We start from the raw sequence: 21,543 nt of genomic DNA, 5'->3' as shown, positions 1-21,543 counted from the left end.
GATGAACTTTCGCCTATACCTTTCGGTGCCTTGCAATCCGTGGACACAGCACCTAATTTTGCGATCGAGTTTATCTTTTACTTTGTACACTGCTAAGAAAAAGCTTTATTGAATAATGGTATCATGAAGTATACGTCATGCTCTACATCAAAGAGCCGATCATGTTTGGATTAATGGCGATGCTCTTGGTACAGTTTTCTGTTTTGTAAATGCCGACGAGACGATCCGCTAGCTCGAACATATTGTTGCGCAAACTGATAATCACAAATTGTGCATTTTTGGTTCGTTCAGCAATGTAATTGGCGACAATGGAAACGTTTCGGAAATCCAGTGCAGCATCGATCTCATCCATGACATACAAAGGAGTTGGCTTGAAATGGTGCAATGCAAATACGAGCGCAAGGGAACTCAATGTCTACGAAAGCAACAGGTTTTAGTTTCTCTATCCCTAAGTTTTGGTCCATGTCTTGTCGCTCACCTTTTCGCCACCAGACAGATTGGATATATTCTTCCAACTCTTCTTGGGCGGCATGACGCTAAACACGATACCTTCCGAGAATGGGTCCAAACTGTCCACAAGCTCTAATTCGGCATTTCCACCCATTGTAATCATCTAAGTCTTTGTAAGCAGCTAATAACTTTACATGAAATGAACGATATCCGTATTATACCTGGTACATCTCTTTGAGTTTCTGCGAAATGATATTGAATCCTTGCATGAACTCATCCAAGCGCTGTTTCCGTAATCGCTCCAGTTCATTCTTAACTTCATCCCGCTTTTGAGTGATCTGGTTCAAGTCATCCACTCTATCGTTGTATTCCTCTTCTCTGCGCTTATATTCTTCCAAAACAGACAGATTTGGTTTCGCATTTTCGACGAACGCTTAAAATCGCCAAGGTCAATATACACATTCTCTATTCTTCTTGCAGATTCCAAAAGCTTTACCTTCAATTTCAGCGATATCAGCTTTGATCGTTTGTTTTGAGTATTGTAATTCCTTGAGTGCGGCTTCATCGTACTCTGGGAGTGTCTCTTCCTCTTGACCTTCAGCATCAGTTCTACACAGAATAACATCAATATGCGTAAACGGCCCGGTTATGCATAGAATATTGCGTACTTGTAGTTGTGCAGACTTAGGTTGCTGCGTTGTTGTAGCCAATGTGCAGCCTTTCGTTCGTTGTCTACCACATCCCGCTGGTATTCCTCCAACTTGTTCTTGATCTCAACTTTGGATTGACGCAGCTTATCGATGCGTTTGGTTTTCTCATCAAGCTCTTTCTTGATATTTTCCATTTCTTCCTTTTTCTTTTCCATTTGCTACAATGATCCTTTGAATTAAAAAAAACCGGAAATGAATATCGCGTAAGGTTGATCTTTACCTTCTTAGCTTCTTCGACCTCCTTCATGACTTTTTGGACTTCCTTTGCTTTCTCTTTATACTCTTCTTCCATCTCCTTCAGATTCTTGTCGATATTTTCACATTCCTTTTCGGTCTTTTTGATGGATGATTCCAATCTCACAACGTCTTTTTCAGCCTTAGCCTTGGCAACCATAGATTTTGTGATCTTGCTGTTCAGGTTGTCGATACGTTTTCTCACATCATCCACGACAATCTTTTGCAGTCTCAAGTCCATACCGCCAGCATCCATGATTTCCTCTTGCAATGATTTGATCTTTTCTTCTATTTCGACAGTCTTTTCCTTGAGCTCATTCATTTCCTCTTCAATTTGGTCAATCTCCGTTTGTATCTCGTCGTGGCGTTTAACGTCTTGTGGGCTTGGTTTGGCTTGGGCTTTGAGTGTCTTCAAACGACTCTTTTCTTCCTTTACTTGCTGCTCTAGACTGCGTAGGTCCATCTGCAATTTCTCATTGGTGACTTCTTTCTTTGGAAGTGCTTCTTGCTTGGATCTGAGAGCCGATGCAGTAGCACGTCTTTGTTCGACAATATCTCTCATGCTGAGCTCAAGTTTGTCGCGCTCACGTTCCAGTTTGGCTACAGTCTCCGCGCTCACCTCATCTTCTTGGAACCGTGAGCCCATGGCACCCCGCAACTGGCGGTTGCCACCGCCGGACATGGCACCAGATTTTTCGATAAGCTTTCCATCCAAAGTTACCACACGCCAGCGTTTTCGACCGTACGCGATCCTGTTTGCTTGCCTCAAATCCTCAGCAACGAGCGTATCTTTGAGGACACTGTAAAAGGCTGGTGCAAATTTGGGATCTTTGGGCTGGACAAGGTCGAAAAGACGAGGTACATCTTCAGGCGTTTCAATAGGTCGTGTGTCTTGGTCGCCCAATTTGTCGAGGATTGTGAACACAGCACGGCCAAGGTTATTTTTCCGCAGATATTCGATGCAGGCTTGACCAGCTTCGACAGTATCGACAACGATGTTATCTAAAGCAGGACACGCCGTGGAAATGGCCACGTCGTATTTGTCCTCGATAACACCAAGATTGCCCATACGGTCCTTAGATAACAGTAAATAACATTTCCGGTTCGACTTGGTTTAAGGTCTACTTACATAGATACCCTTTATACGGCCAGAGTCTCGCATACGAATCAAGCTATCAAGCACTTTGCCGCGACTGTGAGACTGTTGCATTGATGCCCGAGCATCATCGGCTTTTTGGCGAGCAGCGCTTAGTTCGCTGCGTATGTCAGCTTCTTTTTGTTCAATTGTCTGACATAGCAATTATTCAATGAGCTATGTTATGACGGATCTAGTGAAGTATATCAATTACCTTCAGGTCGTTTTCAAGTTTTTTGATTTCGCCCTTTAGACTTTCAATTTCATCAGGGATAGACTTGCTTTCCTTTTTCTGCTGAGATTGTTAAACATCGAATGGGTAGGATCCTTTGAGGACTTAGATGTACCTTATTTGCTAAGAGTTCTTCGATCTTCTTCAGCTGTTGTTTAGCCTCTTCGACCGCTTTTTCGCCGGCTTGCATCCTTTCACTCAATATCTCGCGTTCAGATTTTTTAATATCAATGGTTTTCTTCTTCTCATTGATCTTGTCCGTCCACGGCGCCAGCTCTTTCTGATGTTTTTCGATTTCTGCCATGTAACCATCCGTCTTGCCTTTCAACTCGAGATTAATTTCCTCCAACGTCTTCTCTTCCTTCTTGAGTTGCTTTTCAAGTTCCTGGAGATTTTGCTTTCGCTTTATCAAATCCTCGCTGTGCGATTTGATAGCCTGACGCGCTGCAGTTCTAGCCTCGCGATCCTAGAATACTGTTAATCGAATAGATGCCGGTTTCAAATGAGTAATGTTACTTACACGCTCAAGAGACGCCAATGCCTTTTCTTTCTTATTTGTCAAATGTTCTTTCCGTTCTCGCATCTGTACATCATCTTTTTCATATTTTGCTTGCTTTTTCACGATCTTTTCTGTTTCGGCATCTAATTTCTGTGTAAAAGCATGAGAGCATGGGTTCACATCGCTGAAACATTTAACATACCTTATATTCTGCCACTTCTTCTTGGTACTTTTTATTCATGTCCTCGATTTCCTGCTCAAACTGGGTATGCTTTCCTTCTTCTTCTGCTAATTTTTCTTGGAGTTCAGTCTGAAAAGGAAGTGCAGGCAGAGTCAGGACAGTGCAAAACAATTTGCTGCTATTACTATACTCTACCACAGCTCTTTTAGCGACTTCAACGTTGAGATTGGCTTCATGCATGTAAATCTGATACAGCTGATTCTTCTTTCTGGCCAGCTCATTCTCGTTCTCCAAAAAGTTCTCGGCTTCCAGTTTTTTCTCCTGTTTGGGATCACAGTTTAGACATACGTGATAGAGAGAACAGTTTTGGATGACTGTACCTCCAGACTATCTTTTTCTCGTTCCACGAACCTCACTCGATTCACTTTCTCTGTCCTTTCTTCGTTCAAAGTCTCCAGTCGAGCGCTCGCCTGATCAATGGGTTCTTTGTATTTTGATGTGCCGATAATGTCTTCGAGATATTCCAGTAGGCCATCATCGTTTTCATCTTTTGCTTTTGGTTTCATGAGTGCAATTGATTCTACCTCGCCTTGGAGAATCAAGAATCTCTTGTGGTCCAGGTCGATTCCACGAGCACGTAGGAGTGTAGTTACTTCAGTGTAAGAGCTGTTTTTATCGTTGATAAAATATTTGCTGGAATTGTTCCGGAATGCCTGGCGTGAAATGACAATCTTGGAGTTCGGTACCGATTCATATTCGTTTGGTTTATCTCCATCGATGATTTCTTGAAAATGTATCTCCACAGAGCATTGCTGGCAATTTGGATATTTTGATGAGTTGTGGATAAGTTCTGAAAGTTTGCCTTGTCGCATCTTGTTGGCACGATAACCGAACACGAAAAGCAGCGCATCAATTACGTTCGATTTGCCGGATCCGTTTGGTCCCACAACTAGTTTGTATGAGGAATATAAACCTTTGTTCTATTGTTATTCATATCGTTTGTCACATTGAACTTACTCGCACTAAATGACTACATCTTTTGTTAGTATGTTGGATTATAAGATTCAAATATAATATTCTCATGTACCTTTTGAAAAGGTCCAATGACCTGCCGACCCGCATACGATTTGAAGTTGTTCAAGACCATTTTTGTAATGACAAGTCGAGGTTTTCGTTCTTCTGGTTCTTGCAGTAGCTGGCTCGCACCTTCATTGAGTGCATCCTGTGATTGTGAATTAGGAGCAAACGAGACTCGTCTAGACGCTTGGCTGGAATTTTGGTTGCGAAGAGCTGCTGCTTGGTCAATGGGTTTCTTTGACTGGTCTGACTGTGAGTTCGGTACGGTTGCTGTTTCTTCGTCTCTAATCGTTGGTGGTTGATCCGCATTGTTTGTGGTTTCCTTGGGGGTCTCGGGTTGGGAATCGGTAGCTGGTATCAGTTGCTCACCATCTTCTTCCTCAATGTGCCTCTTTTTACGAGGTGGCTCGCTCATTCTTTATCAGGGACGGACGAAGAAGGAACTGAAAATCCCGCGGACAGACGCGCTCGCGACTCGAATCGGGATTGAGCAGTTGGACGCGTTTCATGCAAATGCTCTACAGAGAGCTGGAGATCATAGCAGAAAAATCACTTTCGACAGTCAATGTCTATATTCAAGCGCTGCTAGTCCATAAATAATTTTTATTCACTATTGTTCGCTGGATGATACGCTGCGGCGACAGCTACATCAATCGATGCTCACGCAAATACCAGGGCAAATCTAGATGGATGATGGTATATTGTTTGCTGAGACAGCGAACTGGTATTTCTAGATAACAATAAGCAACTGTGTAATTCATCCGTTCTCACATTTAGATAACAGTTCATGAAAGTAAACATTAGTTGTTGCGCAGGATATCCAATGACCCGCATAGATTAAAAGGGAGCTGCTGTGGAGAGATGTAAATAGCATGCTACGCATATTCAAGCGAGATGCTCATCTCAAATACCTCGCATCCTCCTACTCTTGGTTGCTAAGATTGACATTAAAAGAGATGAATAACAATTGTAAACTTTCTGTATGAGGAAGATGATATCACTCGGTGACGCGCTTAAAGAATCAATGAATCGACGGTGCACATTCTTTGGACTTACATTTCGCACGGGAACAAAAAAAAAACTTGGGTCCTTATTTGGTTTTCCTTTGGACGGAAATGGAAGCCTGGAAAGCAAATGAATAAAAAGCAGAATAGCGGCAATGCGCATGCGTATTTCTCTGTAGCCATGACAGTAGCACCGAAAACATTTGCAAATAACTTTTGGGTACGTTTCCCGGAACAAGCTCTCGCATAATCTGAGAGACGCGCATTCACATTGTGGACAGGGTAAGGACGATGCCGGCTACGAGGTCCTGACGCACAAGATGAATATGGCTCGAAAGACATGCGAAGACCTCAAGGCCATGTATGCTGCAAAGTAAGTTGCAATGTACTTAACAAAGGAGATCTTGCTGACTCCTTTGCTGTAGGTCGGCACTACATGAGGAGCTTGGAAAGAAAATCAAAAAGCAGATCAGGTCAGAGCTAGGCCGAGAGGAGACTGGGTTTGTGTTACACATTTGATTCAACCTCACTGCTGCTGTGTGGCCACTGATTTTGTCAGTTTATCAGGACTCTGCGAGACCTGCTAGATGCTGTGCACAAAGAGTTGGAAATAACCGCGCAAAACCACTTTGAACTTGCGCAGAAAATCAAAATGAATTTGGAGTTGTCCTTGGATAATTTCATTTTGGAGCTAAAAGATAGGCGCAAATTAGTACGCAGGAAGGAGCAATGTTTCGATTGAATATTAAGTTCACCATGTTGTATCTAGATGCAAACTAACGTCGACAAGGCACATCGAAATAAGCAACTATACACTTCACACGTTGCGAGAGTAAGATCAAACTCCCGGGTCGCTTATTTTATAACAATCAATAACGGTTTCTGCTCCCCAGGCCAAAGAGAAGTATGAAGCAGAATGTGCAAAGCAAGCCAACTTGGAGAATCAGTTACAGACGTCAGCCGGAAGGGAGGCAGATCGAATACGCCAAAAGCTGGATAGATGTCAGATTGAAATCAAAACTCTTGGTACGTACAATCCAACGGGGATAAAGTGTTACGATGTCTTATATTTACTTTGGGTAGAAAAAGAATACCGAAATGCCTGCTCAAAAGCAGCCGAGGCCACGGCAGTGTGGAATCATGAATGGAAAATTGCATGTGACGTACGGATCCATGATGTGAACTACAATATCTCGTCTTTAACCAGTTTCATATGACAGAAATTCCAAGAGATGGAAGAGAAAAGGATGGATTTTATCCATCATAGTCTATGTATCTATGTCAATATCCTATCAACTGCCACTGGACAGGACCAAGAAGTGAGTTCCAATTATTTTACCATAAACTTGAAGATGATAGCTGACAATACAAATTGTAGTCGTACGAGCGATTCTGGAAATCTTTGGATCGCTGCGACCCAAAGGCCGATCTGCAGAGATTCATAGATGAAAAAGGGACGGGCCCTTTGATTCCAGGCAAGTTTTATAGATATATGTGTACGATACAGCAATTCATAGCAAGATTTCATCACTCTGCAGAACCGCCTATGTATGTCGACTATTTCGATGACCCAACGAAAACCTTGCCAACGTTCCAGGTTGCCAACTTTGCCGAAAACGAATCTTCCAAATCTTCCAGCTCTACCAAAACTGCTATTTTTGCATCTACAAGCGATCATCAAAGTTCTGCGATAAAGCAACCGACCAAGTCCTCCAGCACTGCAACAACTTGCCAGCGTTCGTCCACTGCAATGTCTGATCTGACCCAAAGACCCATAGCGATGCATACTTCCGTAACCAACAATACATTAAAATCGAAACCGTTGCCTCCAGAACGGAATGCGGACGAAGATAAACTGGTTGAAAAGTTCAGAGAACGCAGAGTCAACTTGTATTCAAAACCTGATATTTCAAAAATCAAGAAGCCAGCCCCTGCTAATAGCGCCAATGCGGTGGAAAAGCTGCCAGGGGTAGATGATGAAGCTATTGACCCTAGGGCGAAGGTGATGTTCTCTGTCGGTGGCAACATATTCCCTGTGGATCATGCAGAGCATCAAGATTCGGTACAGAGACGCGTGAGCAAACGGCTCGGCAGCAGAAGAAAAATGGATGAAGATCTAAACACATCTATCCGTGGACTTCTACAAGAGCTCGGCGTTGTAGACAATGCAGGGTCAGGATACCAAAGCTTAGCAAGGCAAACTTCTCTAAACAGACGAGGTTCTTCTCGACGTAGCACAGCATCAGGCAATTCAGGCGTACCTATCAGTAAGATGCATTTAAAGGAACCAGTTTTAGCTTGGGGTAAAATTTATTTGTCAGAGAGTGGAAAGATAAGAGATCAATGTTAAAGTATGCTATGTAGCTCGCGCTGTTTATGATTATCAAGGCACCGAACCAGACGACCTTGCATTCAGTCGAGGAACGTGGCTAGCCATTGTGAATATGGAACACGAAGATTGGTGGCTCGCTCAAAAATGGGATGAGCGGACTAATAGCTTATCAAGCGTCACGGGTTATGTGCCTCACAATTTTGTGCAGATATTTGAATGAAGAATAAAGTAGAAGAAGCGGGCGATCTTTTGAACATTCCAAATGGGGCAATCCCCTTGACCTGAGTTTGAATGACATGCTACATATCGACCGTTGCCATGCACTTGCCTTCATATTCAAGTTCGAAAATGTCTCGGGTGAGTAAGGGAATGCCAAGCTCTGCAAGAATATGCCGGGAAATGGATGGATGAACGATTGATGGATATCACAAATTGATTGGAATGGATGGTCCGATTGCAATCGGTTGGGCATTTGCGGTGGTCCCATTTTACGAATCTGCAAATGTACTAACTTCCATTTTCCCTCCTGGTTGACTTTAGTTTCACGAGTATCAGGTACGTGCCTAGTACGATTATATAGATTTACCAGGGCACGAAGCTGAGGAGGAATCATATAGGTGGTTGGTCGCAAACTTCCCTCCGCTAACGACGAAAACCCAAAGTTGTACCGCATGCGGGTCTTCGCTCCCAACGTCGTCGTTGCAAAGTCGCGTTTCTGGTACTACCTCAAGAAGCTTCGCAAGGTCAAGAAGGCTGCCGGTGAGATCGTTCACATCAAGGAGGTAAATGGCCGTTTTGCAGGAATACAGTTACTTTATGTGGAGAACAATGGTTTTGAATGACCGACAATTTTTATGCACAGATCAACGAGAAGTCGCCCTTGACCATCAAGAACTTTGGTGTTTGGATCCGCTACGACTCTCGCTCCGGTACTCACAACATGTACAAGGAATACCGTGCCTTGTCCCGTGCTGAGGCTGTCGAGAACTGCTGTACGTACTCGTAATTTAATCGGCATTTGGCAAGATTTGAAAATAACGGTTTCTTCTTTGTAGACCAGGACATGGCTGCTCGTCACCGTGCCCGTTTCAGCTCCGTCCAGATCATCAAGGTATAGCTTGAGATCTCTAATGTGTACTGATGTGGATGCTAATTACTGGAATTTACTTCGATTATAGGTTGCTGCTATCAAGGCCGCTGATGTCCGCCGCCAATACATCAAGCAGCTTTTGAACAACAAGCTCGCCTTCCCCTTGCCTCACCGTGTTCAACGCACCGATAAGAGAAAGACCCCTCTTTTCGTTGCCAAGAGACCCTCCACCTTCTACTAAGTGTTTTAGACTTGCCATAAAAAAGCCCCAAGACATTTTCACTCAGCATTCATATATGATCTGCGGTTATATATGTTATTGTGATGTGGATAATTTATCTTCTCTCTCGCTTTTCTCTAGTTGTCCAAATGATCGGGATCCATTTGAATCATGATACTCTCTAGTTACCAGGATACCAATGGTTGCTGGGGTAAATTATGGTTAAACTAATGTTAGTGATAACTTTTTATACCAAGTAAGGTCAAAAGAGGATACAGTTCTGGAAAAGGATGATTGGATCAGGATCACTAAAAATGGGTCAGCCTTCCTGAAGTTGAATCGGCTGAATCGGCCTGGCGAATTCGCTTTGTTGATCTAAACTTGCCAGGGTTGATTCTGATCCAAATATCCTTCCAACGCTGTACATGCGTTGCAGAATTAGTTATGCGACGCAACATGGACACTGTGGCCAGTGCGAAAACGCTATTCAACAGAAATGCTCGCCATTCGGTCGGAAAATGAGCCAAGACAACGTCGGAGAAAGGAAAATGGGGAGGAGAGGCTGCATGTTCGGCTTGGTTCCGTCTTCAGAGCTGTCAATCACGCAATTTGAAGCACAGGGGTAAAATGGATCTGTTGGTTATAAATCATTGATGCACGACGCTAAACACTGAGAAAATGCGAGTTACCAAGCTGCGTTGTATGCATACATAATAAGCGGCAAGAAATTCCATTTGTTACTCTGAAACATGACAAACAACTCAGACTTGGGCTTGACCATTGAAAACTCTTTTCCATTGTGTGATGAGTGAAAAGATTATAAAAGGGAGCCACATTTTACAGGATAGAAATTTGCTATCTTTCTCTTCTCTCTCTTCTCTCTTCCATGCTTGCCAATCCACCTCCTCAGCAACAAGCTCCAGAGAACACCCTTCAAGCGCCGATCACAGGTGGAGACAGTCAGGATATCGAACAGGCCATCGTTGCCAGGGACTTGCAGGGACGAAGCATCCACAACGATACCGTTGGCCCAGCTGGTTGGACAGGCGAAACTCCAGAGGAGCGTGAAGCTTTCGTAAAATTATTGCGGCCCGTCGACAAGGTCTTTCTTGAAAAGGCACTGCCTAAATTCCATGTTGTCACTGAGGATTATGCCAATGTACCATTGAGACAAGCTTTCAACTGGGATGAAGTCGCTTCGTATCTGGGAACAGAGTTAGAAGGAGATTGGTTCATCGTCGCTTTCCGCAGCGTTCGCAAAGCTACTGCAGACAATAAATTGCTGTTCGAAGCAGATGCTGCTGCGCAGCGAGAAGCTATTCAAAGTGGAGGTTTGCTAAAGGTATGTATAGCACGCGATTTTTGTGTAGAAGAATACATACTAAAGCTTGCTCTTTCTCTATTTCTTGCAACCAGTACTGGTACGGTGATTTGAATGACCATCGAGAGTGCCTTGCTATGTGCATCTGGGTGAACCAAGACTATGCCAGGAAAGCAACACGCAAGCCATTGCACCTCCAAGCTGCAAGGTTGGCGCATGTAATGTATGATACATACAATTTAGAGCGTTACAGCTTAGTCAAAAAGAAGGGTGAAAACTTCTTCCACTTGCAAGAACTGTAAAGCCCTCATTTGTCCGCGATTTTTGCATTCTTCCTCCCGTTCCCTTACTTTCATCTTCGCATCATATTTATTATTTTCCTTTCTTCGTTTTGTGCATTCAAATAAAGACATATACACCTTTTCCAAAAATAAATGTCGCTGCAATTTGTCGTTTTGGTGTATAAATGTATTATAAAATTTCACAAAATGCGACATTACTTTTGGGGAAAGTGTACCTTTGCATCCCATCCTTCAGTACGTTTTGTCGTTTTTGGAAGGTCGTCGATCATGCTAGAAAGTCCGATGAAACTCCATGGCGGCGTCTGTGCACTAAGCAGCCGTGTGCAACTTACCAGCTTGGACGTACGTGGTGTGGGGCGAATGGTAACTGCGCAGCTGTGTAGAGCTCGATATAAGATCATACTTTCAGCAGCAGCAGCTACAGCTACAGCCGTGTCTGCCACACTGCTTACATCAAATGCAACGACGGCAGCTCACGGTTCCAAAGAACAATGTCAAAAGCGTCAAGCGACGATCATACAAACGTCATTACCAAAGCGTAGTGACATGCTTGCGCCTCTTTTCTCCCGCGTCATGTTAACAGCACGGTCAGAGGAAGGACGCGCTGAAGAGCCAAAGAAACGCTCGGTCGACGATTTTATCGGCAGTTTGTTTAGCAACAAGAGATCCTTCTTGCCTGATCTGTCCCCGGTTGACAAGATTCAAGCCAGGGTAGCCGAATCATTTTCGTCACAAATTGACAGTTTGCAGAAGAGTTTCGACCGTTTCTGGGAGATGCTGAATATGGAAGATTTCCGGAAACTGGTTGACGAGACAGTAGAAGAGTACAAGAATGCTCAACTTCACCCCGAGATACAACGCGACGCACATGTCAGGTGCGACCTATTGGAAGGCAGTAACTGGTTATGGAAATTAACGGAGCTAATTGAATGGGATAGACAAGGTTCAGAGTTGTCTCAGGGCGAATTGGAATTTCTCGAGAAACGAAGGAGTCGCCAGATAAAAGCCTTTGCTGATTTTATCGGTGTGGATGTAAGTCAAGTTGACGAACGAGATATCCCAGTCATAGGTGTGGCAGCGAGGTACTTAGCAAGAAAGAGAAATAACGCTATTGATCGTGTTTTTACGATATGATAATGTTTAGTGGTGGTGGATATCGTGCCATGATCGGCTGCGCAGGGTATCTCAAGGCCATTGAGAGCAGTGGAGTAATGGACACTGTGACATACATTGCATGTAAGTAATCATACATATGCATTCGACATGCATCGGCTGATATCTAGGTCAACACTGCAGCGGTCTCGGGTTCATGCTGGACTATGGCGCAATATTACAGTCCATTATCAAATGGATCTTACGATGTCTTGTTGGATCATCTCAAAAGCCATATCCATACTCATTTAGCAAACGTGACAAACTTTGTTGCTGTTCTGAACGCTTCACACGAGAATGCAAAGTTGCTGATGCAGGGCATGATTGAGAGATATTACCAGCTAGATGGAACGGTGAACCTAGTGGACGTTTTTGGTATGCTGCTCGGTGGCACTCTCCTAACTAAAAAGGAGACGATATCGCAAGGATCGTCGGAAGCAGGTGAAAAAGAGGCATACTCTGAAAAGATCTCGGATGTAAAAGTCAAGAGTGAGGATGATGCATCTGCGATACGAGAGCAAGGCGGTGAAAAAGTTAAGCCCAAGCTGCTCTCACGCGGATCAATGGCTCTCTCTGCACAGGCTCAGTATGTGATGGACGGCTCCAGACCATACCCCATTTACTGTGTAGTACGCCATGACACTGAAGAGAAAAGCAAAGATCAAGAACAGATATATCAATGGTTCGAATTTACACCGCATGAGATGGGAAGCGAAGAAATCAATGGTATGAAGCATATTTAAGCAAGACATTTGACATTACAGTTGACGAGTTTGTTAGCTTGGATACCAGTATGGGCATTTGGAAGAAAGTTCGAAAATGGCAAGAATACTGAAAGACTTCCTGAACAAGCGCTTTCCATCATGATGGGGTGAGTCAAGGAGACCTGGCAATGCACTGCTTGCAGATTTCTGACCAATATGACAGAACGTTTGGCTCTGCATTTGCAGCTAGTCTTGCCCACTTTTACAATGAGATGCGTAGCTTTGTTCCAGCGGCCGCGCTCGACAAAACTGATGAAATGATTACTCGATATCGAGACTCTATGTCTGCTTATCACCCAATTTCTGGCGCATGTTTTCCTAATCCTTTCTATCGGCTCGATACCCCGTCTGACGCCAAGGATATCCCAGGCATCGAACGATTTCTAAATTCGAAACAGCTGTGCGTAGCGGACGCAGGTCTGGATAACAATTTGCCGTTTTATCCGTTGTTACGTCGCGGTCGAAACGTTGATATTATCCTAGCCATTGACTTGAGCGCCGACATACAAACTGCGCCGCATTTCGACAGAGCTGAAGGTTATGCGCGGCGTCGAGGAATCGGAGGATGGCCGATAGGAGCTGGCTGGCCTAAAGAAAAGTCTGAAATTGAGGCCAAGGCGAATGCAAGGCGGTCTGCAAAGAAATATCCTCTAGGAACGTGTACAATCTTTGATTCCACCGCTTCCCAAATTACGCTGACCCAATCTACACACCAGCCTTCCCATGTTAATCCGATTACAGTCGTATACTTTCCGCTGATTGTCAACGAGAACTATGATCCAGACTTTGATCCTCAAACTGCAGACTTTTGCAGCACCTGGAACTTTGTCTACAGCACTTCTCAAGTCTCCAAGTTGACCGGCCTGGCAGCAGCAAACTGGAATGACAATATCGATAAAGTACGCCATGTTTTGCGAAAAGCATGGGAAAGAAAACGATCCGAACGCATATCAAAAGAGATTGAAGCAAATCAACGAGAGATTATATCCACTGCTTAACCATGAATCAATAGCAAAAAACAAAAGCTTTCTCTCAATGTTCTATGTCTTCCCAATCACGGCCCTTGACTTTTGCAAGTTGCTCTTCTGTAAGGACTGCGCCAGTGGTAAAGTAACCAGATGCGATCTTTGCATCGATCTCGACACTAGATAAATGATATTAACAATACATGTAAAAACTTTGCGTAAATAAATAGATAAATTTGTAGATCATATATTTTACTTACCGAGAGTCTTCAGGTATCATCTCTTCGGGAATAGGTACGCGTTCCAAAATTGGGATTCCCGCGCCCACAATAGCGTCGTGTTTCTAGTTATCACGGAATGTTAACAAGTGATGCTCTCTATACGGTGAATGGAGATCATACCATATTTGACATGGACTATGAGACAGAGACAATCCTGGTTAGCATAATTTGCATCGAGCAAAGATCTATACAGACAAGACAACGTACCATCATTCTATCTATCTTTTGAATACCAAGCCAGTGGAGAACGTCAGGCATGAGCGCCTGGAAGCGCATGTCTTTGACGCCTGCAATGCATTCAGTTCTCAAAAAATATTGATCGGCAGTATCACCGCCAGCTTGTCTCTTCCCTGTAAAGCGATGTCAGTCGTCACTGCTGTCGAGGTGTGTACATATACATTTATTGCTACTTACGAGCATTGTATACTAGGTACTTTGTAACTTCACCCAATGCACGACCTTCCTTTCGGACTAGACAGCATGTAAAAGATTAGATGAGTGTTTGGATGGGTGATTCAGGATCGCGCTTACAGTAAACAATAACACCGACGCCACCTTCTTGGGCTTGCTTGACGCATTGTTCAATGCCGTAAATCAGATAGGGTCTGCAGGTACAGATATCACTTCCTGCGTGACAAATTAGAGCCGAGCTTCAGGCAGGAAGTTTATCTTCCCGGTTGCTTACCAAAGACGTCGGAGCCATTGCATTCGTCGTGCACACGCAGGGTCAATTTCTTGGTCGGGTCTACTCCGATAAAGCATCAATAAAGTTTGATAAAAGATAGCGCAGGGAAATTTAGAGATAACAAGTTGATTACCTGAAATGTATGCCGGGTTTCCGAAAATATAGACGCTGATACCACCGATGGGTGGAAGATAGACCTTCAAATCAGGTCTAGTGATCAACTCAGGATACATTCCTCCTGTATCTTCGAAAAGCGCGCGGCGGAGCAATCCCTCGTCAATGCCGAAACGTTTTGCAACACCGGGCAGATACCATACTGGTTCCACAGCAGCTTTGCTCACTGCCAAGTCGCCGCGCTCGTTTACTACAATCTTGCCGTCAACTTTCAAGCTTCCCTTCTTGACGAGCATTTCCATTTCTGCCATAGTCATGTGAGCCTTGGTTGCTGCAATGGTTGGACGAACATCGAGCCCTGCTTCGTATTCTTCCTTGAAAATCTGTGGAGCCAAGTGACCCCACGGATCAAGCGATACGATTTTGCTAGGATCTGCCCAGGTCGGATGTGGACCTATCTGGAACGCCGGCTCAGACAGTTCATAGTTGGGTCTATGATTCGTGGGTAAATCGCCTATAGCGACTGCTAACGCACGGTAGACGCAGTATGAACCACCGTAAGCGCCAATGGCGTTTCTGGCAAAAATAGAAAGCAGATTGACAGTGTCAGCATTTTCAAAAGTGCTTTGGGGTGCGTGAGAAATGTTATTTACCTTTTCTTTATGCTTCCTGCATGACGAGAGGCTACGATGGGACCGCGTTTCTTTGCGTCAGCAGCTCCCCACTCGAGCTCCACGGGGTGAATACCGTGTTGATGAGGGTATGCTAATTTTTGGTAATTAATCGTTGAGACAGGTCCAATGATTGTCATGTTCCTTTACTTGTTAGAATCACACGGTTCGGGTACAGTGACGATGTGGAATTATTGCCACCACTGCCGCTGCCACTGCTTGACCCTCCATCGCTGGTCTTGCGCCCTTCTTGAGCCTTTGCTATTGTTGACATTGAGGACGATGGCGAGGAGGGTTTAGGGCTACCCTCGACGGTGCGCGTCAGGTTGTCAACCTAGAATCCGCCTCTATCTGTCAGTTAAACGTCCCATTCCTTACAGAAACTCTTTCACTTGCCTGTGTTGAAAGTGCGTCTATTTTTGTGACTAATTGCTGGAGAACAGTTTCATCCACCATAGTCATCCTTCTCTGTATAAAGAGAGAAAAGATGGAAAAAAAGAGAGAGAGAAGGAGGAAGAAACAAAAGCCTGGAAAAGAAAAAGATAGGGCTCTTTATCTTTGTGTCAGGGCAAGCAGCAATCTGCTACGTCAGTTGGTATCGAAAACATAGCTGCCGGAATGAATCACGCTGCCACCAATGAGGTCCTCCATGTGCAACACTGCATAAAAACTGTAACGCCCGTTTCCCCCAGCTTTGGCAACTTTGTTCCTTTTTCCCTTTTCTTTTCGTTTCTCTGCTTTCCCATGGTCAAAAACACTCTGCACGTTAGCAAGCACCCGCTCATCGCCGTCAAACTTTCCCAACTTCGTGATTCCTCTGCCTCTCCCAAGGTGTTTCGAGAGCTGGCGCGCGACCTGGCGGGTATGCTGGCTTACGAGGCCACGGAAGAATTAGCCGTGTCATTGGATAAGACCGTACCGTACCATTTTACATCATTCAATCATATTGTAATACTCATTCTCTTTTTATTTTTCAGCGTCAAAGCCCTTATGAGCCGTACAAAGCAGCCGAGTTGAAACAGCGCGTCGGCTTGGTTCCGATCCTGCGCTCTGGTTTGGGACTAGTGGATGGTAAGGGAACGGGGAAGAACATTCATAACAAGTGCTCTCCCATCCGTTCTCTGACTAGCATATCGCTGTAGGCTTTTTGTCTCTCTTTCCAGATGCACCGGTGCTGCATTTGGGTCTGTTTCGGGAAAAGGTTCGTTTCGTCTGCTGTTATCAGAAGCGGAAATGATAACTGATTACGATTATTGTTACAGATATCGCTGCAACCTGTTGAGTATTACAACAAGCTACCAGAAAACCCGAACGTAGACGTTGTGTATGTCCTGGATCCTATAATTGCCACAGGTAATGCGACAGGGTTAAAACTTTGATAAGTGGGAGCAACGAGAACTGAATTTGACTGATAACTTCCGTTCCTCGCGGTAAGGTAACACGGCTGTAGCAACTATCAATGTACTCAAGGAATGGGGTATCCCAGGTGATAACATAAAGTTCGTCGCTATCCTCGGCGTAAGTTTCTGTCTATATTCATATACACGGTTACATTTTCCTGACACTCCACTTCCTTTGCTGCTAGTCCCAGCAAGGTGTAGAACATTTGCAACGAGAACATCCAGACCTGCACCTTTACGTGGCTTCGGTTGATGAAACTTTAGATAATCAAGGGTAAGTTATACCCGCTCAGTTAATGTCTGTATGTATTATCTTTGGTAACATGAAATATCTAGATACATTCGTCCCGGTATTGGAGATTCGGGTGACAGGCTATGGAACACTGCATTCTAAGCAAGGCTAAGCTGCGGTTGGTTGGATCCCCACGTATTCAACGATGTACATGACAGGATATATCATTTAAATAAACAACACAGAACAATGCTTGTCTAAAAAGGAGTCATGATTTTGTGGTATCCCCTTTATTGTTTTATTCAATCAGTTGCATGGCCTCAGATACATTGTTTACTTCAAAAAGAAGAAAAAAACTTTTGAGTTGATTGCTTCGTTGCTTCTCGTTCATGTCAATTGTACTAGTAGCAATAGTTGTTAACTGGATATCTTGGAGTATTTGGATTGCTCCCGTTCTTGCAAGCAAGTATAGGATCGTACTTGAAACGAGACGAAATTGTTCTAACATCTATGCATATACTGTACGACAGTTGCTTTTACCACGCAGTGCTGGGAAAAATTGAATGGGTATATATTTGCCATGGCGTAACATTGGTTTCAGTCAATCAGTGCTGTTCAGCGTTAACTGGCATCCGTAGAAAACCAAACATGTTACAGGATGGATCATGCCGATATGTAGCTCAGGATCCAAGCTATGGTTGGCAAACCTACAAACCAAACGATTGGGTGTACTATCCTCAACAATCATGTAAGGAATGAAGCAGTTATTAGGTAGCAGCAATCTCATTATCAATGCATGCTCACGAGCAACACCATTTCTCACAGTGAACCTCTCGATCACCGATTTGTACGTTTCGGTAGCTACAGGTTCGATTACCAAAAAATCATCCACTTTTTGTGAATAGCTAGTTTTGATTCTTATTATTATAGTGGGAGGTTGTTGTGGACCAAGCCGTCTCGATCCATCAGGCTTTATTTTTCAAGATAATGGCTCGACGTTTGAGGACACCTCCAACAAAATCACGGCAATCTCGAATGCGCCAATGATGCAAACCGTATCGGTTGTAGGATCATACCTGAAATACTTTATCGACGATCACGCTATGGTAAATATAAAGTGGAATGCTTGCAAAGTAAATTCATACATCAATACGGTTGTACCGACTCCTTACATAGAATTTTACTTTGCTGCTCTCGGGTACAATGGCTGACAAACAGGCAGTCTTGTACGGCTTGGCAGTCGACCGCGCCATGCTGGTTACATACCAATATCTGGACCACAACCGCGTGCTTATAGGCAACTATTCCAGCGGCGTACTTCGCAATTCTATATACGTGCCCGATGTTACTTTACCTCGCCGCACGCGGTTCATCGTACGTATACCTTCATTAGTTTCGATAAGGCTAACATGGATGTTGAATTGTTTGTAGGAAATTGCGATCTATTCATCAAGAGTAAACCCTATCTGTTTATCCTACATTTACGCTGGTATCTATGTTGATAGGCCAAAAGCAACGATCACCAAGATCTGCTCTACATGTAAGTATATAGAGCAGTGTTGCATGCTTGTCGTTGAATGCAAAGTTCCTTTTATTTCTAACCAGCCAGATGTTTCTATGCTGTTCAGTGTCGACCACATTGCAGTATCTGGCGCTCGGCAATTTCATCCTGGTCCCTACATGTCTCGCAGTCATGACTTTCATCATGCCTTCTTTCCAGTTTCCACCGTAAGCAAGATAATCCAGATGGAGGAAAATATGAAGCGACTGACTCACACATATCGCAACAGCCCAGTACGTTTTTTATGTCGGCAGCCCACGCGGCCTTTGCTCCTCAATGTATTTGTGATGATGGGTAAAAGTTTGCTCACAAGTACTTACTACTGTACCGACGACTTACCATCGTTACAGGCTCGTTTATATTTAGTCAAGCGTGGAACTTGATAAATTCACAGTCGAGTATCTTTGACGAGTGGCTTCCTCGAGCGGCCAAGATTATAGGTAAGTGCATATATGCAACATCAAGGGCATGGTTTTAATCAGACATTTATATATGTGAACAGAATTGTTCCTTTCGTTCTTTTTGTACGCTGTGTATTTCTATCCGGTTTTCCTCTGCTATCATGCAAGTTACAGATCAAGGGTGGCGAACCTTTTAGGCAAGTGCATAGCGTTCAATTGATGCGGAAGACTTGGTTCCATTCTAACATTTAAAAATACAGGTTTCTACTCTACATTGGTTCTTTTCGGACTACGCGTTGTAATCGACCTCCCATCGTTTGTCATAACGTACGCACGTGAAGTATTCTTCCTAAGTCTCATGATCGTTGCCTCCGTGCCGGCCATCATCGCAAACTGCAACGTTCTTTTGTATTTCTTTGTACGGATATTTGCATACTCCTCTTGCGACCAATGCCGGCTCGAGTTTCTCCAGGTGGAAGACATTGAGGAGCAATATGTACGGAATCTTTTCAAAAAACGAGGTTTCTCCACCATTGTAAGTAACAGTAGCAAAAGGACGTTATTTCTCTTTATATCTAACTGCAATTTCTCCAGCGTACAGTTCGCAAGTCTCCATTGGCTCGCCTGTGGGCGTTTGTTTCTACGGACATCTGGCATTTTTCACTTTGGACATTTATCAACAGGCTGCGACGCCATCCTCTCCGTCTAATGACACGATGGCTACACTCTGTTTTTGGAATGAACGAGGCAGTGCGGTAAAATTTCTCTGGGATGTTGCTATGTGTTTATGCCATACATTTACTTACTCATCCTCACTATCAATTTTAGCATTCCGTTTCCAGTCAAGGCATCGCTCTCTCTGCTACTTTACTGTTTCACGCAATTGGTACAAAGATGCGATTGTCTCATTTCTAACATCGAAGAATATTCACGTTTTATATTTACGTTGAGCAGATACCCGTTTTATTGACGCAGCTTATCGGCGTCGGTGGTGTAATTCCTACCAAGATCTGCGAATGGTCGCCTTTCCTCGCACAGCTACAGTCTAAGCCAGATCCCATGGGCTTCGCCCAAAAATCGTTTATTGCAATGCAGGTCGTCGTCTACATTGCTACCGTAGGCGCTGGAGGACGCAAGTATCGTTTTCACTTTCCACGATACGTACGCTACGTTGATTTTTCCCTTTTTTCTAACCAATATTGCTCTATTTTAGTCTGCAGCATCTACGCGCTCGGTATTCTAAGACGCGTTACCAAGGACATACTACGAATTCGTCGAGGTGACTATGGATTATTCAAGGGCAAAAAAGATAACGAGCAAGTACATTTGTACACGAATGAAGGACAGCTCCAGGGACTGATGATAACTTCCTATTATTTCTTTCCAGCATTGATCTAGATGACGCTATTCGTTTTCTGGGCGTATGCGTTGGATTTGGCAAGTTGTTCCTTTTTCCTGGCTTTTAAATCTCATAATTCTGACGATAAAAGCTTGGATCTATAGGCTTTACGGGAAGTTTGTACTTTATGTTTGAGCTTACCGTCATTGGCACGTTCATCACTCTCCTGGTAGTTCTGGACCGTCTTCGCTACGTTATATTCCACCGTGTCGGTTACGGTAAAGTGTAACACCAACACTGTTGTTCTCCATCGTATATATTTCACTGGACTCAACTTCTACGAAAAAGGCATCTTTTTTGCTAGTTTCTTTGTTGCTTTGATAGTGCAAATCATTCAGAAACGCATAACACGCATGGTATTCATCAAAGGTCGCACGCGATTTATCATCCAGAATCGGGCTCCTCTCCTGCATTATTGGTACTTTATGGTGTTCCCTTCAATGACGCGTGCTCTCACATCGTACATTATACGCACACTCAAGCTGGTTCTGCGTTACCCATTCTTCAGTTTGCGTGTCGACAGAAATGCGGAAACATGGTCAGTGCGTCGCGGGGATGGAGGTATGCTGTATATGATTCTTTGTTTGCTCGATCTATACATCAATTTAACTCTGTTGAATGGTTTACGTCTTAGGGTTTTCTGCATACTGTGGGATGGCAAGTATACATAAAAATGGTCGGTGTAGCTAAATATACTGATCTTCGAATTTTATAGCTTCTAGCAGAGCATGAATATAACAACCCAGGCGTGTTGATTTTCATCGAATGTCTGTTGCACTGCATCAGCACCAAACAGCAACAACAGCAGCAGTCAGTCGTTAGAGCATTCAAGGATTACTGTAACAAACATAAGCATCGCATGCAACGACAGCACCAGCCAGAATTTGAATCACCTGATATATCAGACGAAGCGGTCGAAACTCTTAAATTCGAAACTTACTATCGCATATCACAACGGGCGCGGACACGTTGGTTTTTAGCATACACATTGATTCGCAATCCAATGGTAAGTAGATTTAGACTGCTTCGCAAACTGCTAAATATTTACATGTTGCGCCAGCTGCAGCATTGCCGAAAACATGCTTTAGAAAGAAAAAAACAATGATATTTTGCATTATGACGATCATTAAG

The 21,543-nt window shown here is 43.8% G+C and overlaps 8 protein-coding genes across 8 annotated transcripts; 6 read left to right on the top strand and 2 right to left on the bottom strand.

Annotated features, from left to right (window-relative positions):
- Positions 1 to 142: 142 nt before the first annotated feature.
- VTP01DRAFT_4771 (uncharacterized protein) lies at positions 143 to 4,933 on the bottom strand (the record flags this gene model as incomplete). Its single annotated transcript, XM_069383489.1, has 15 exons — positions 143 to 415; positions 479 to 613; positions 672 to 883; positions 947 to 1,059; positions 1,119 to 1,318; positions 1,381 to 2,469; positions 2,524 to 2,682; positions 2,744 to 2,821; positions 2,877 to 3,227; positions 3,282 to 3,410; positions 3,463 to 3,570; positions 3,637 to 3,762; positions 3,822 to 4,390; positions 4,459 to 4,471; positions 4,529 to 4,933. 15 exons carry the CDS (start codon positions 4,931 to 4,933, stop codon positions 143 to 145), a joined length of 3,960 nt encoding a protein of 1,319 aa, XP_069244185.1.
- A 719-nt stretch (positions 4,934 to 5,652) lies between these two features.
- VTP01DRAFT_4770 (uncharacterized protein) lies at positions 5,653 to 8,074 on the top strand (the record flags this gene model as incomplete). Its single annotated transcript, XM_069383488.1, has 11 exons — positions 5,653 to 5,742; positions 5,804 to 5,895; positions 5,948 to 6,022; positions 6,090 to 6,234; positions 6,292 to 6,354; positions 6,416 to 6,548; positions 6,606 to 6,685; positions 6,743 to 6,841; positions 6,901 to 6,997; positions 7,061 to 7,825; positions 7,887 to 8,074. The coding sequence occupies 11 exons, from the start codon at positions 5,653 to 5,655 to the stop codon at positions 8,072 to 8,074; spliced, it is 1,827 nt and encodes a 608-aa protein (XP_069244184.1).
- Positions 8,075 to 8,145: 71 nt separating this feature from the next.
- On the top strand, positions 8,146 to 9,185 carry VTP01DRAFT_4769 (60S ribosomal protein eL20; the record flags this gene model as incomplete). The annotated part of the gene is made up of 6 exons (XM_069383486.1): positions 8,146 to 8,211; positions 8,395 to 8,409; positions 8,472 to 8,636; positions 8,717 to 8,846; positions 8,910 to 8,965; positions 9,033 to 9,185. 6 exons carry the CDS (start codon positions 8,146 to 8,148, stop codon positions 9,183 to 9,185), a joined length of 585 nt encoding a protein of 194 aa, XP_069244183.1.
- An 865-nt stretch (positions 9,186 to 10,050) lies between these two features.
- VTP01DRAFT_4768 (uncharacterized protein) lies at positions 10,051 to 10,787 on the top strand (the record flags this gene model as incomplete). Its single annotated transcript, XM_069383485.1, has 2 exons — positions 10,051 to 10,506; positions 10,581 to 10,787. The coding sequence occupies 2 exons, from the start codon at positions 10,051 to 10,053 to the stop codon at positions 10,785 to 10,787; spliced, it is 663 nt and encodes a 220-aa protein (XP_069244182.1).
- Positions 10,788 to 11,054: 267 nt separating this feature from the next.
- Positions 11,055 to 13,701, top strand: VTP01DRAFT_4767 (uncharacterized protein; the record flags this gene model as incomplete). The annotated part of the gene is made up of 6 exons (XM_069383484.1): positions 11,055 to 11,662; positions 11,726 to 11,869; positions 11,932 to 12,023; positions 12,084 to 12,665; positions 12,720 to 12,810; positions 12,867 to 13,701. The coding sequence occupies 6 exons, from the start codon at positions 11,055 to 11,057 to the stop codon at positions 13,699 to 13,701; spliced, it is 2,352 nt and encodes a 783-aa protein (XP_069244181.1).
- A 34-nt stretch (positions 13,702 to 13,735) lies between these two features.
- VTP01DRAFT_4766 (uncharacterized protein) lies at positions 13,736 to 15,881 on the bottom strand (the record flags this gene model as incomplete). Its single annotated transcript, XM_069383483.1, has 11 exons — positions 13,736 to 13,847; positions 13,929 to 14,011; positions 14,070 to 14,084; positions 14,157 to 14,299; positions 14,364 to 14,420; positions 14,481 to 14,576; positions 14,635 to 14,694; positions 14,768 to 15,324; positions 15,402 to 15,513; positions 15,570 to 15,753; positions 15,816 to 15,881. The coding sequence occupies 11 exons, from the start codon at positions 15,879 to 15,881 to the stop codon at positions 13,736 to 13,738; spliced, it is 1,485 nt and encodes a 494-aa protein (XP_069244180.1).
- Positions 15,882 to 16,163: 282 nt separating this feature from the next.
- On the top strand, positions 16,164 to 17,213 carry VTP01DRAFT_4765 (uncharacterized protein; the record flags this gene model as incomplete). Its single annotated transcript, XM_069383482.1, has 7 exons — positions 16,164 to 16,334; positions 16,397 to 16,490; positions 16,562 to 16,620; positions 16,682 to 16,772; positions 16,855 to 16,937; positions 17,005 to 17,093; positions 17,156 to 17,213. The coding sequence occupies 7 exons, from the start codon at positions 16,164 to 16,166 to the stop codon at positions 17,211 to 17,213; spliced, it is 645 nt and encodes a 214-aa protein (XP_069244179.1).
- Positions 17,214 to 17,561: 348 nt separating this feature from the next.
- On the top strand, positions 17,562 to 21,542 carry VTP01DRAFT_4764 (uncharacterized protein; the record flags this gene model as incomplete). The annotated part of the gene is made up of 17 exons (XM_069383481.1): positions 17,562 to 17,799; positions 17,877 to 17,918; positions 17,982 to 18,157; positions 18,228 to 18,425; positions 18,483 to 18,591; positions 18,661 to 18,845; positions 18,914 to 19,052; positions 19,274 to 19,548; positions 19,608 to 19,768; positions 19,842 to 19,899; positions 19,989 to 20,149; positions 20,234 to 20,333; positions 20,504 to 20,630; positions 20,701 to 20,973; positions 21,047 to 21,073; positions 21,135 to 21,418; positions 21,501 to 21,542. The coding sequence occupies 17 exons, from the start codon at positions 17,562 to 17,564 to the stop codon at positions 21,540 to 21,542; spliced, it is 2,595 nt and encodes an 864-aa protein (XP_069244178.1).
- Position 21,543: the final 1 nt, after the last annotated feature.

Source organism: Rhizomucor pusillus (genome assembly GCF_041956525.1).
Source record: "Rhizomucor pusillus strain CBS 183.67 unplaced genomic scaffold VTP01scaffold_2, whole genome shotgun sequence".
Taxonomy (NCBI): domain Eukaryota; kingdom Fungi; phylum Mucoromycota; class Mucoromycetes; order Mucorales; family Lichtheimiaceae; genus Rhizomucor; species Rhizomucor pusillus.
Note: the sequence above shows the minus strand (reverse complement) of the source record. Positions and strands in the feature narration are given on the sequence as shown.